This window comes from Lactuca saligna, chromosome 4, assembly GCF_052625555.1.
Source record: "Lactuca saligna cultivar CGN05327 chromosome 4, ASM5262555v1, whole genome shotgun sequence".
Classification (NCBI taxonomy): domain Eukaryota; kingdom Viridiplantae; phylum Streptophyta; class Magnoliopsida; order Asterales; family Asteraceae; genus Lactuca; species Lactuca saligna.
In genome coordinates, this window is record NC_136420.1 from 190,197,002 (window position 1) to 190,211,338 (window position 14,337).

The following is a 14,337-nucleotide window of genomic DNA, read 5'->3' on the forward strand; positions in this document are numbered from 1 at the left end:
AACAAAAAAAGATAAACTTGGTGCTAGAGCAGGACCGTTGATTTGATAAAGATCCCCGGTGCTATTGTGCCTCGTCAGGAGTTGCACCCTCTTGTAATCCTTCACAGATAAATCATAAGGTTCAAGTTCAACGGATACAAAATTATCACGAGTAAATTTTCGTACCGATACGAGGTTTTTAACAATGCCAGGTGTGTTAATATGTTTTTAAGATGGATAGGTTTGGAGGGGTAGGGTAAGGTCGAATGACCTAATTCGAGGACTGGCACCCGATTTCCATTTCCAACAAACACAGACTTAATAGATGTCACAGAAGGGGTAGATATTTTACCTGCATCGGCTGTGAGATGAGTGGTGGCAGTTGTATCCATGTACCATTGATTGTCGTTAGTCTCCAAGGTCATAACGTTAAAAGTTGCATCGAGTTCTGTTGGTTCGAGGGGATTGATAGCGGAGAAATGGGCCTGTTGATTATTATTAGCTTGTTGTGTGTTGCTGGACAGGTGATTAGGTTGGCGATTATGTGGGCTATTCTAAGGTGAAGCCTACCCTGGCATAGTTGGGTAAGGACATGGTGGTGGTGAAGTCCACCAAGGAGAAGAGGCCCAAAACGGTATTGCATGAGAGTTGGCCCATGGAGATCAAGGTGGGTTATTGTGAGGTCCACGTCGATTAAAAGTCGGAGCAGGTCGATTGTTGAAATTAGGAGCTCCAGGTCCACGTGAAGAAGAGTGCCGCTGAGATTGTTGGCGATTTCGGGTAGGATTGTCACGCTGATTTGGAAAATTAGGAGCGGGATTTGGAGTCTCATGGGTGGCGGCAGCAACGACATCAGCTGGAGAAAGGAAATCGCGAGCGTGCTGACGTTGATGTTCAAGCTGGAGCATAGAACAGGCTGTGTCCCGGGGGGGTAATGTCTGGTTTATGTACGCACCAACCGGGTCATATTCTGTGGGAAGGCCTCACACAAGCTGAAGAACAAGTCGTTGTCATTCATCGGACAATCAACATCGTTGAGTTTGTCAGAGTGTTCTTTGAGGCGTTGACAGTAGTCTTCGAGGGAAGGCATGGCTCGCAGTGTCAAGTTGTTGAATGCGTGTTCAAGAGCAGCAACCCTAGAACCTTTATTATTAAGAAAAATGTTCTGGATTCTGGTCCAGGCTTCATGAGCAGTTGATTCTGGTTCAAGAACGCAGGTAAGAAGATCATCAAAAAGCGTCCCGTATATCTATTGTAAAACAATGGCATCGTTTCCAGACCAGGTCTCGTAGTTTTGATCTGTTTTGGTCGGGGCTTGGTTCCATCAATATGGGAAAGAACCTTATATCCACGAGCATGGAGTTTGAAGAGCTTAACCCAAGATGAGTATGTAACCTTCTTCCCATCAGGAATTTCGACCTTGTTTTGAATGTTTGTAACAGTGTAAAGTGGAATGAATGGATTTAGGGTCAGATTTGTCTCCCATGGAGAGGGCTGGTGATTTTCAGAGAAGAATGGAGGTGAGGGGCAGTGATTATACAGTTGTGGCTGTTACAGAGGGTTTAGAGATGGTGATGAGAACCAAGCTCTGATACCATGTTATTTTCTGAATTCTTTTCATGTCTTATTGATATGAGGAGACCTCTTATATACAAATGGTACAAGAGTGATTACAGGGATTTACATAGAGCTAAACTAGGAAACAACTAATCATTATCAATTTACAATAAATACAATAAATGCAAATATATATAGAGATATATTCTGCTAATAATGTAATGTGAGAGTTATTTTAGTCTTCAGATCATTTTTTCATTTCACATGCTTTTATATGTCTGGTTAATGCAGGGTATCTCTTTAGGTTTTTGTGTTCCAAAATGTTATTCCTTCCTCTGTAGAGTACCACTAAAATCCATGTAAGTTTATAGTATGACAACAAACTCATCAGTTTTTTTCTTAAACCTCATGATAAGAAAATGATGTTGTTGTCTAGGTTTTCGACACCAAATACCAGAGCAAGATCCTTGAGGTCATCACCGTTGGGTACTAGTCTGTAATTGAAGGAGATAAGAAGACACGATGATGGATAGGTCTACAGGTGAAAACACCAAGCATGAGTTAAGCATTTGTATAATTGTGTATCAACTCCTTGACACTAACTTTAATAAGGGTGTGATTTCTTTGTGTTCCATCGTCATTTTGCGATGTTGAGCCAATAAACCGAGAATGTAAAACTATTGCTCTCGGACGTTGTAAGCTTGAGAAGAAGAAGTTGATTCTTTTCCTTGACGTAATGGAAATGAAAAATATTACTTATATACCAAGTTAACTGCCAAGTAAGAGTCCACATAGGCCGGTACATTTGCTTTTGCCATATCTAGGCATGAGCAAAAGGACCGAACTGGACCCGACCCGAGAACCGGCTTCGACCAAAATCAAGAACCGCACCGGCCCGGCGGTTCTACCGTTTCCGGTTTCAGGTCCGGTTTTTGCTGGGTTTTCGATTTCGGAACCGATCTTTGAGAAATAGCAATGTATTTTGGGGTTATGGTTTCGGTTTATGCCTGGTTATTGAATGTGATTATAAGGTCAAATGTCTTTGTTTACAGCTATTTATGTTTTTTTCTTGATATTTCCTTTTCTGTCTTTTCTTTATCACAAGGAGATGGATGAATATAAAACGAAAACGAAGGTTTATGGTTATGATTGAGTACAATTGCCATGCCACTATGGCACTATGGTATATGGATGATGTAAAGGGTTTGTAGAGCGTTGAAAAAATGCGATTAAAGGAACAACATAAAACAATATTGGTGGCCTGGTATTTGCCTTAAATATCAAATCTATTATTTAGTTATTTATTTTTGAATATTTTGTTGAATTGAATTTTGAAATTAAATTTTTAGAATTTAAAAAGAAGAAAACAAAGTGGCAATTATTTAGAGGGATCAGTCTAAATAATATTATATTTAAAATTATAGACGAAAGTTGACATATCACATTTGGTACATGTTCTGAGAACTTTTCAAAGATGTCTCTAAGTTGTATCTTCGTGACTTGGAGTCGCCGAGTCGCGCTTCAGTGGATTTCGTGGGTTATTGATTCACGATCGCTATTTTTTATTTATTTATTTATTTTTTCACGTCCAAAGTAGAAGTTCAAGCGACAAAGGCATGAGGTGTTTTGTAAAGATTATCCATTTCGGTTCCCGGTTTTGGGTCGGTTCCAAGGGCCGGTTCTTACCGTGTCTCGGTTCCAAAAATTCACAAAATTATAGTACCAGTCCCGGCACGACCGGTTCCGGCCGTTTCCCCGGTCCGTTTGCTCATCCCTAGTCATATCTCCTTCAAAAAACTAGGTAACCTAAATGTAACCTAGAGATGACCAATAATGAAAAAGATTACCTCACTTGATGATCAATTTAAAAATAAATATAGAATGTAAAAAAAACTAGATAATATAAATACTAAAATAATGTTTTATTTATTTATTAATTCATATATCTATGAGATCGATACATCCATCCAAAGTAGGGTGCCAAACTAAAAGGCTTTTTTATTGTACCGAATCATGGTAGCCGATTTATTGAATTAGTGTTTGTTTGTTAGCGTCTTGATATTAAATTAGTGTTTGTTTTAATCATCGTAAATTGTAGATATTTGTTGTTTTTTTTATTATGATTGAGTTTCGGAGCATTTCAAGAGTTGTATCGTGTTATTAATCTCCCAATTTTATTATGTTTTTAATTATTTAAATTAATATTTTTTTAATTTAAATACTTAGTTTTTCTATTTCAGAACGACCATCACACTCACAAGGAAGAAAGTCCGATGAAGAAGGTTGTTGTATTTTATTTTTCTTTTTATATGGTTGTTTCACTTTCATTTTTACTTTTTATCTGCAATTATTTGCTTAGCTAATCCATAGAATGTGAAAGAGGTAGTTTGTTATTTATGCTTCAGTGTTTTTATAGCGGTTCTTATAATGGTTCTTATGATGATTTTATGAGCAAGAAAACTAGCTTGTGGATGCTTGGCTGATGAGGGTTTGGATTTTGGAGTAAATTGTAAGCACTACATCCTAAATCTAGTTTTATTGTGCTGGTGTATTTGATTTGTTTAGGATGTTAGAAGTCAAACCAAACTTAGTCAACACAAGTCAACAAAAAGAGGTTAAAAATAAAAATCAAGAAGGGTTATAAAAAAATTTCTTAGCTGTTAAGTATTGTTAGATATTAAGTTTTTTTAATCATTAAGTATTCTTGGTTATAAAGTTTTCTTAATCATGAAGCATTCTTAACCATTAAGAATACTTCCTTATTAAGTTTTACATAATAAAAGCGTAGCCACGTTAGTACAAGCGTGGACTTGACCCACCCTAATAAATTTGAGTTATATATATATATATATATATATATATATATATATATATATATATATATATATATATATATATAATCTAAATTATACACAAATAATATATTTTTTTGATACGTATATTGTTACATTTTGTTATCATTTGAAGTATTTTACTACCGTTCATATTTTATAAATTATTTGGTCCACCCTAAAACAAAATTCTAGTTACGCCACTGTTACTTAACCTTTAAGTTTTCTTTTAAGTTAAGTATTTATTAGTTTTGGACTCCTATATAAGGACCTAATGTTTGTAAGAAAAATGTAAGTGAGAAAGAAAGTGAAGTAAGTGAAATAAAAGTTAACGGAGTCGTAGCTCTCGTTCAAATAGTTAAGTTGTTCTTGTCTATCCTCTTTCTTTATAACCACCAACAAGTGGTATCGGAGCCGAGGTTCTGTTCGACGACGAGAAGATGGCAAATATGATTCACCCTCAAATTCCAAAGTTGACAGTAACAAATTACGGGAACTGGAGTTTTCAAATGAAGGTGTTATTCGGTTCTCAAGATATTTGTGATATAGTTGAAGACGGATATGTGGATCCGACAAATGCAGTTGCTGAAGCAGCATTACCAAATGCTCAAAAGACAAGGTTAAGGGAGTTCCAGAAAAGAGATAAGAAAGCTTCATTTTTGATTTTCCAAGGTGTTGATGAATCAACCTTTGAGAAAATCTCAGACGTAAAGACATCAAATATAGCTTGGGAGGTTCTGCAGAAATCAATCCAAGGAGCCGAAAAGGCGAAAAAGGTATGGCTCCAATCACTCCGTGTTGAATTTGAAACATTAAAGATGAAAACTTTAGAAAGCGTAAATGATTATGTTACTCGTTTGAAAACGGTGGCGAACAAGCTGGAAAATTTACTTTGTTCATTGAGTATAAAATTCGATTATGTAGTCACAACTATTGAAGAATCAAAAGATTTATCCTTAATCTCCATGAATGAGCTCGTGGGTAGTCATCAAGCCCATGAACAAAGAATAAATCAAAATGATGATACTGAAAAATTAGAGCAAGCTTTATAAAGCAAGATGTTCATTAATGAAAACTAGGAAAGTAATAGAAACATGTGAGGCAGAGGAAATCATCGTGGTTACAGAGGTGGACCTGGTAGACGAGGTCGTGGTAGACAATTTTTTGACAGAAGTCAATAAAATGAAAGATATCAACTCACTGAAAGATATCAGTTCTCTGGTCATGGTCGAGGATTTCAAAGTAGAGGAAGAGAAAGAGGGAAGTTTTAACAATAAAGTGACAAATCTCAGATTTAATGTTATAACTGCAATAATTATGGTCACTTTAGTTATGAATGCAAATATCCAAAAGACGAAGAAAGAAGTCACTTTACAACAACAAATGAAGATAAAGATAAAGATTTTGGACCTGCTGTATTTGTATCACCCATAAAAATCAAGCAAATTTAAAACTTTTTCAATCATCCAAAAGCCATTAGCTATTACAAAATGTTTTCAAAATAGTTTAATATCAAAGTATCCCAGAAACCATAAGTCCAAAACACGAGGATGTGTACGGTCACACCTTCGCCTTGCCGAGACATCTGAAACACATGAAACAATAAATTGAAAACGTAAGCACAAAGTTTTGTGAGTTCCCCCAAAATACCCATACACACAATAATACACGTATAATCACAAACAGCATACTATGGGTCCAGTCATACATCGGGTTGGAATACCCCAAGCCCTCAACCATCGGGTTGGAATGCCGACATACTACGGGTCCAATCATCATTGAGATGGAATACCCCAGGCCCACAACCAACAGGTTGGAATGCCTAGGTCTATTGGCTTTCGCACAAAGCAGATAAGCTTCAACCGCCAAAAAAACATGTGCACATATAACACATAATTACATAACAATCTGTAGACAGACAAATCGATCTAACAGATCATGACAGCATAACAACATCCTATTTACCAGGATACTAGTCTAACGGATCATAGCAACATATAACATCCTATCTACTAGGATACCGATCTAACGGATCATAACAACATATAACATCCCATCTACTGGGATACCGATCTAACGAATCATAACAAGATATAACATCCCATCTACCAGGATACCGATCTAACATATCGTACTAGCATAACATATCAGGATAAGAATCCAAAAAGGGTCGGCCTTGGTGCCTTAGACCGTTGAGTATAGTGAGGGAAACTCACCTGGAACTGCTGAAGTCCTGCAAATAAAACTCCAGCCACTGGTTGACAAATTCACAAACTGTCAACATCAAACAATACCCAATTAATATTTGGGTTCCAAGCCCAAGGTCCAACTCACACTCCAAAGACCCAAAAGTCAAGTAATGGGCTAAAGCCCAACATATTGCCCAATTTTCCAAATTGGGCCAAAACCTTTATAAGGTCTTACCATAAGGCCCAACCATTTAGTCTAGTCTAACAATCGAGATTCTAATGGCCCAATATCACATAATCATAAAGGTCCAAACTATGGCCCATCTATGGCCCAATTTTCCAAATTGGGCCCAAACCTTCACATAGGCCTTACCCTAAGCCCATTAAATTATTATAGTCCAATCACCAAAGCCAATTAGAAAATTCCAACTTAAGGCCTAAGTGAAATTAGGGTTTCCACATGAAATGATGATTAGGGTTAAGTGTTTCTTACTTAACCTATTAAGGACTTAATCCATTAAGTCCAATATTGCATTAGGTTAATTTTCCAATGATTATTATTTAATATTTTAAGTTTAATAACTAATTCTCGTGCGGTCCCGATCAATCCCAATATTAGGGTTTCACATAAAATGAGAATTAGGGTTAAGTGTTTCTCACTTAACTCATTAAGGACTTAATCCATTAAGTCTACTACTCTTATAAATAAATCATATTGGGCTTAATACACAATTCTATTCCAATGGCCCAAATGTGGGTCCCAATAAATCCAAGCCCATAAATCCAATATTAGGGTTTTCTAAACCCTAATTAGGGTTTCCAACCCCATCTTAGCCCAACATGCCCAAAGCTAGGTCTTTTAATCAATTAGGGTTCATTAGACCTATTAGTAACATATTTGGGTTTTAGGTCAATTAGGGCTTTATTGGGCCTATTAGAGTTTCATTGGGCCCACTAGGGTTTATTAGGCCCATTAGGGTTTTAGTCCCCTTGTCCAAACATCCCACATGAGTCCAAAATACAAACAAGGCACACCGCTACCCAACACAACAGGTGGTGGTGGCAGCTACCACCCTACGATAGTGGTTTGAGTTTTTCTTTTCATTATTTCATTTTTGTTACAATTTACAATGCTAAACCCCAAAGAACACACATACACACACACACTAATACAACACACACACACACACATGCACAACCACCTTGTGGTGGCCGACAGTAGTAGATGGTGGCAGCTACCACCTCACGGTGGTGGTGGTTCACTTTTGATTCCCGATTACTCAACCCCTATATAACACACCCTAACAATGAAAATACACCCAAAAACACCTCTGTTTGTGAAATAGACCTAGCAACCTACCTAGTGGCGTACGACGGCGGCAGTAGTGGCTGAGCTAGGCGGCACCAATATCGGTTAACGACAACAACTTCATTATCGGTGGCAGCCACCATGGCCGGCTGCCATGGTGGTTCTTCACACCTTTCATTCGACATAACCCTCTCCCATATGTCATCGCATAAAAAACCACGAACCCGACCAGTATCCCCTGGTGGCGTGCGGTGGACAGAAATACCACAGAAGGTGGTAACTCAAAGCTTATAGTGGCGTCGGGCACAACCAAGTGTAGCACGGTTGGAACGAAGATAAGATGTGACTGGGATCGATGACAGCGACACTCACGACGATGGCTCTGTCCTTCTGCTTTTCACCTGCCGTGACGTCATTCTCCATGGAAGCTTCACGTCGATCTCTGATACCGTCGGTAGTAAAGATGTGCAAGGTTGGCTTCGTCGACGGTTGGCGATGGCGCTCCAGTGAACTTCAACGGCGACAAGAATGGCGACTGGAGGGAGTTAAGGTGAGGGTGGCGGCCGAATGAAGCATTAGGGTTAGGGTTCCGGGTTTATTATTTAATTATTATATTTTAAATGGGATGTTACAGTATTTTTCACATATAAAGAAGATGAAGAAGGAAAGAAAAATATTTGGTATTTTGATAATGGTGCAAGTAACCACATGTGTGGTTATAAGGATCTATTTGTGAAGTTGGACGAGGCAGTCAATGGAGACATTAGCTTTGGTGATTTATCAAAGATTCTTGTCAAAGGCAAAGGTACAAATATGATTCTTTCAAAGAATGGTGATCAGGAGTATATACATGATGTTTATTATGTACCTGCCTTGAAAACAAATATCATTAGTGTTGGTTAGCTTCTTGAAAAAGGATATGGTATTCGTATGAGAGATAATTCTCTTACAGTCGAAAATCAATTTCAAGAAATGATTGCTAAAGTTCAAATGTCAAAGAATCGGTTGTTCTCCATTAACATACAGAAAAATATTCAAAGGTGTTTGAAGATTGTCATTAAATATGACTCATGGTTGTGGCATTTAAGGTTTGGTCACCTTGGGTTTTCAGTTTAAAGTTGTTATCAAAAGTGAAGATGGTGAATGGGGTTCCAGAAATCAATCAACCAGATCATTTATGTGAAGCATGTATCAAAAGAAAGCAACACCGACAAAGTTTTCCATTTAGAAGATCATGGAGAGCTAGAAGGACATTAGAGATTATTCATACATATATTGCTAGACCATATGGCATACCTTCACTTGGTTAAAACAAGTACTGCCTAACATTCATTGATGATTTCAGTAGAAAATGTTGGGTGTACATCATCAAAGAAAATTCATAAACTCTTGATAAGTTCCAAGAATTCAATGAAATGGTCGAAAAGTAAAGTGGGGAATATTTGAAGATTCTCAGATCAGATAGAGGAGGAGAATAAACATCAAATTCGTTTACTGACTTCTGTAAAGAACATGGGATCATTTATCAGTTAACAACCACATATACACCACAACAAAATGGCATTGCAGAAAGGAAGAATCGTACAATTCTCGATATATCGAGAAGCATGGTAAAAGGAAAACATTTGCCAAGAACATTCTGGGCAGAAGTCGTTCTATGTGCTATTTATTTGTTGAATTGTTGTCCAACTAAAAGTATAAGATTCAAGACTCCTAATGAAGCATGGTGTGGTCACAAACCATCACTTGGGCATCTAAATTTTTTTGGATGCATTGCTTATGCTCATATTCCTGATCAAAAGAGAAAAAAAGCTAGATGATCAAGGTGAGAAGTGTATCTTCATTGGATATGATACAAGTAGCAAGGCATAATACAACCCACTGACAAAAAGGGATATTATTTCAAGAGATGTTGAATTTGATGAAGCTGATTATTGGAGATGGAGCAACGAAGAAAGAAATATTGAAGGTCTCTTCTTTGACGACGACGATGATAATGATGATGATGATGATGACTTCAATACACCATATGATGAAAACAATGATCAGACTCCTCCATCAAGTGCCAGTCCAATGACTTCTACATCAACACCATCAACATCACAAAGTAGTAGCAACATCAATAGTTCAGGGGGAGTACCACCAACGATGAGAAGTCTAGATGATATCTATGATGAAACAAGTCCAATTGATACCCCATTTGATTATTCATTATTTTGTTTGATGGTTGAATGTGATCCAATAACATATAAAGAAGATAGGGAAGAAACCAAGTGCAATAAAGACATGGATGAAGAAATCAACTCAATCAAGAAGAATGACACGTGGGAGCTTACAAGCATTCCAAAGGGACACAAAGCAATTGGTGTCAAATGGGTCTATAAGACAAAGACCAATCAGAAAGGAAAAGTTGAAAAGTACAAGGCAAGGTTAGTTGCAAAAGGATACAAACATACACATGGAATTGATTATGATGAAGTATTTGCTCCAGTAACAAGAGTCGATACCATCATATTTTTGACAGCAATTGCAGCTTAAAATCAATGGATGATTTATTTGATAGACTTGAAGTCAGTATTCCTAAATGGATATCTTAAAGAGAAAGTTTATATTGAACAACCTAAAGGTTATGTTCAAAAAGGCCAAGAAGATAAAGTCTTCCAATTGAAGAAAGCCTTATATGGTTTAAAGCAAGCTCTAAGAGCCTGGAACACAAGAATATATGAGAACTTCCAGAAGTATGGCTTTGTGAAGAGTCCATACGAACATGCACTTTATACAAAAAGAAAAAAAATGGAGATATTATGATTGTGTGTTTATATGTGGAAGGCATGATCTTCACCGGAAACAATCTAGGTATGTTTGAAGATTTTAAGAAAGTAATGACTACAGAATTTGAGATGACAGATATTGGCCAAATATGATACTTTTTTTGGAGTCGAAGTAAATCAAATAAAGGATGGAATATTTATATCACAAAAGAAGTATGCAGAGCAGATTTTACAAAAGTTCAGAATGGAAGAATGTAAACCAGTGAGCACACCAACAGAAGCAGGAATGAAGCTAAGTGTTGAATCAGTTAGAGAATCTGTAAACCCAACATTGTTTAAAAGCTTGGTGGGAAGCTTAAGGTAACTAACTTTTACTCGCCCAGATATTATGTATGCAGTTGGAGTAGTCAGTAGATACATGGAAAAGCCGAAGGAAGATCATGTTACTGCAACTAATAGAATTTTGAGATATATAAAAGGTACGCTAAATCGTGGTTTGTTTTACACATGCTATCAAGATGCAAAATTGGTTGTTCAGATAGTGATTATGGTGGAGATATAGATGATGGTAAGAGTACTTCTGGATATGCATTTCATATTGGATCAACAATGTTTTCATGGTCTTAAAAGAAGCAACAAACACTTATTCTTTCAACATGTGAAGCAGAATACATGGCAGCTGCAGTATGTACTTGTCAAGCTATTTGGTTGAAGAATATTTTGAGTGAATTATATTTCACATATGAAGATCTAGTTAAGGTGTATGTTGATAATAAGTCTGTTATCTTACTCTCGAAGAATCCTACGTCACACAGTCGAAGCAAGTATATCAACATAAAGTACTATTTCATTCGGAAATATGTGAAAGATAAAGTGGTCGAGCTGGTGCATTGTAGCACTGAACATCGGCTAGCTGATATTTTTACATAGCCGTTGAAGACAGGAAGATTTCAGAAAATGGTGAAGATGCTTGGAATGCATAGTTGGGTTTGAGGAGGAGTGTTAGAAGTCAAACCCAACTTAGTCAACACAAGTCAACAAAAATAGGTTAAAAATAAAAATCAAGAATGGTTATCAACAACTTTCTTAGTTATTAAGTCTTCTTAGATATTAAGTTTTCTTAATCATTAAGTATTCTTAGTTATGAAGTTTTCTTAGTCATGAAACATTCTTAAGCATTAAGAATACTTCCTTATTAAGTTTTACTTAACCTTTAAGTTTTCTTCTAAGTTAAGTATTTCTTAGTTTGGACTCATATATAAGAACCTAATGTTTGTAAGAAAAATGTAAGTGAGAAAGAAAGTGAAGTAAGTGAAATAAAAGTTATCAGAGCTGTAGCTCTCGTTTAAATAGTTAAGTTGTCCTTGTCTATCGTCTTTCTCTATAACCACCAACAAAGGAAGAGTAACGGGTATTAGATGAAAAAGTGAGAATAATAAGGCAACAATTCAAGATGAAGAGGAAAGGATGCAAGAAGGAAATATTTCATGTTCTTTAAGCAGAATAATTGAAGGTGGTAATCAAATTGTTTATATGGTTGGTTCAGGTAGTATAATCCTTTTATGATTTTAAACTATTTGGTGGTAGTAATGAAAATTTTTTTGGATCAGTCATTATTTTTTTTAGCTTTTGGTCATTCATTTAATATCTAATTTGTTAAACTAAAATAAGGTTAGGTTTTAAAAATGTGTCGGGTGATATGTGAAACTTGAAAAAGCATTTAAAACAACTGGCATATGCACTCACTGTACTTTATATTAGTTTGTTTTTGGGTGTTATATCTAAATTCATGTTTTCCTTACATTTTGTTCCCATTATTAGGTAGCTAAGAAACAACTAATATACAGGATTGAGAACTTAAAGAGATGGATAGAATGAGAATCTTTGCACAATCAAGTGAAAAAAAGTATTCCCTGCTTGGAAAAACTAGAAATGAAGAGAAAGATCACTGATTATTGCAGGTAATTAAAATAATGAAATCGAGACTTTAAGATTTGGTCAAAATTAATAAAGCAGAATTAAATTACTAGAACACCTTATCCTCCTCTCTCTTTCGACTACGTCAAGCAAGAAGCATGAGATTTCACGTTTCTTCCTTAATTAATGAAGACATATCATGTTTTTCTTATTTGCTTGAACTATATTTTTGTATTCTTACTTGGTGAGTTTTATTTTGCGTTTGACTTGCAAGTTGTTATGGTGGTGCATATCTTGTTTTTGATATCAAAGGATGGTGTATTTAAATCTCCACTACCCGAGGCCGGTCTCTCTTTTATTATTTTGTGATGAAAAACGCACACATAAAACTCATAATGTCTTTTTCATTTTCTTTCCCTCTCATAATTAGGTTGCAATGTATATATTTGACAATGAACAAATAGTACTTATGAACAATTAAATTTGACAGCTTTACAAAGCACTAAAAGTCAAGGAAAACCTTGAGTCTTGAAGACTTATTTGGCAGGAACATGTAACTTGAAACTTGGGAAATGTTAAGCTTGCTTAAATACTTGAACTCCATGGAATGAAGAGAAACTAGGAACTTTTGCTTATGGTCTTGAAGATTTTCAAACTTAAGAGCATGAAAAACTAAAGGACTACTTGACGCCCTGACCTGTACAACTAGAAAATTAAGGAGCCAAACTACAACTCAAGAAACCACCTCAAACAAATGTTAAGGACACAAGCAAAAAAAGTAGATTTCCTATTTTGATAGAAAGAGTAATGTATGTTGCAATTTCCTACAACTTTTTTCTTTTGTTATTATGGTAAATATCTAAATTTTCTTTCCATAAGGGTCATGCTTATCCATCTTCAGGGACCCCTCAATGGATTTGAGTTCATGTCCTTAAATTATCACATCCATCGTGAACTAACTAGATATTCACATCTAACATTAATCAAGGAATTAGTTTTGTGTTCTTTGGAAAATGTTTTTGAAAGCCTTAAATAGCAAACTATCACTATAGGTACACATAAAAACTGGATTTCCAAGGTGCACATAAAAACTGGATTTCCTGTTTGGATCAGATCTGATTAGAAAATTAGATAAGATCAAAATCGACTCTAACAAAACCAGGCCAAATTAATCTATCCATTGGATTATTATCAAATTTACTCTAATAAATGAAAATCTTTTTAACACATGTTATATTCTTATTGATTTCGTCACATGTTATTTTGTGGTTATTTTCAATTAAATTTTTCCATATGATATTTTGTGGGTTTTTCCATTTTATCAAATTTCACATAATATTTAAATGTAATAATTGTAAGAAATGTAACAATAAATGTATATCAATTTCATTAATTGACTTTCCTTCTAATTTTAAAAATTTTAAATTAAAACCTTATTAATTTCATTTGTTTATTTATCCGAATTATTTGTTTAAATTTAAAAGAGAACAAAAAACACTTAATTTAATAAGTCAATATATTTTTAAAATTTTTTCTTATAAATTCAAACTTCTCAAATATTTAGAAATTTCATATTTGATTTTTCTTTTAAATAAATTCATATAATACATGGATTTTACACCTAGTTATAATCATACTAGTTATAATCATACGGATAAAATCAGATTTGATAATTTTTGTTACAAACACAACTAGTATTTTTAGAAAGAAATCAAAATAATTCAAACAACAAAGTTTGACATTGTTTTTAAATTTTACAAAACGCTTCAGATATATTACTAAAA

General features: G+C 35.3%; 1 protein-coding gene and 2 long non-coding RNA genes across 3 annotated transcripts; all 3 read left to right on the forward strand.

Moving 5' to 3' along the window:
* Positions 1–717: 717 nt before the first annotated feature.
* LOC145043187 (uncharacterized) lies at positions 718–2,295 on the forward strand. The gene is made up of 2 exons (XR_013680916.1): positions 718–1,895; positions 1,973–2,295. It is a non-coding gene; the product is annotated as an uncharacterized LOC145043187 (long non-coding RNA).
* A 2,512-nt stretch (positions 2,296–4,807) lies between these two features.
* LOC145040398 (uncharacterized) lies at positions 4,808–5,419 on the forward strand. Its single transcript, XM_078988333.1, has one exon. The coding sequence runs from the start codon at positions 4,808–4,810 to the stop codon at positions 5,417–5,419; it is 612 nt and encodes a 203-aa protein (XP_078844459.1).
* A 6,520-nt stretch (positions 5,420–11,939) lies between these two features.
* On the forward strand, positions 11,940–13,355 carry LOC145038981 (uncharacterized). Its single transcript, XR_013679666.1, has 2 exons — positions 11,940–12,149; positions 12,458–13,355. It is a non-coding gene; the product is annotated as an uncharacterized LOC145038981 (long non-coding RNA).
* The last annotated feature ends 982 nt before the right edge of the window (positions 13,356–14,337 follow it).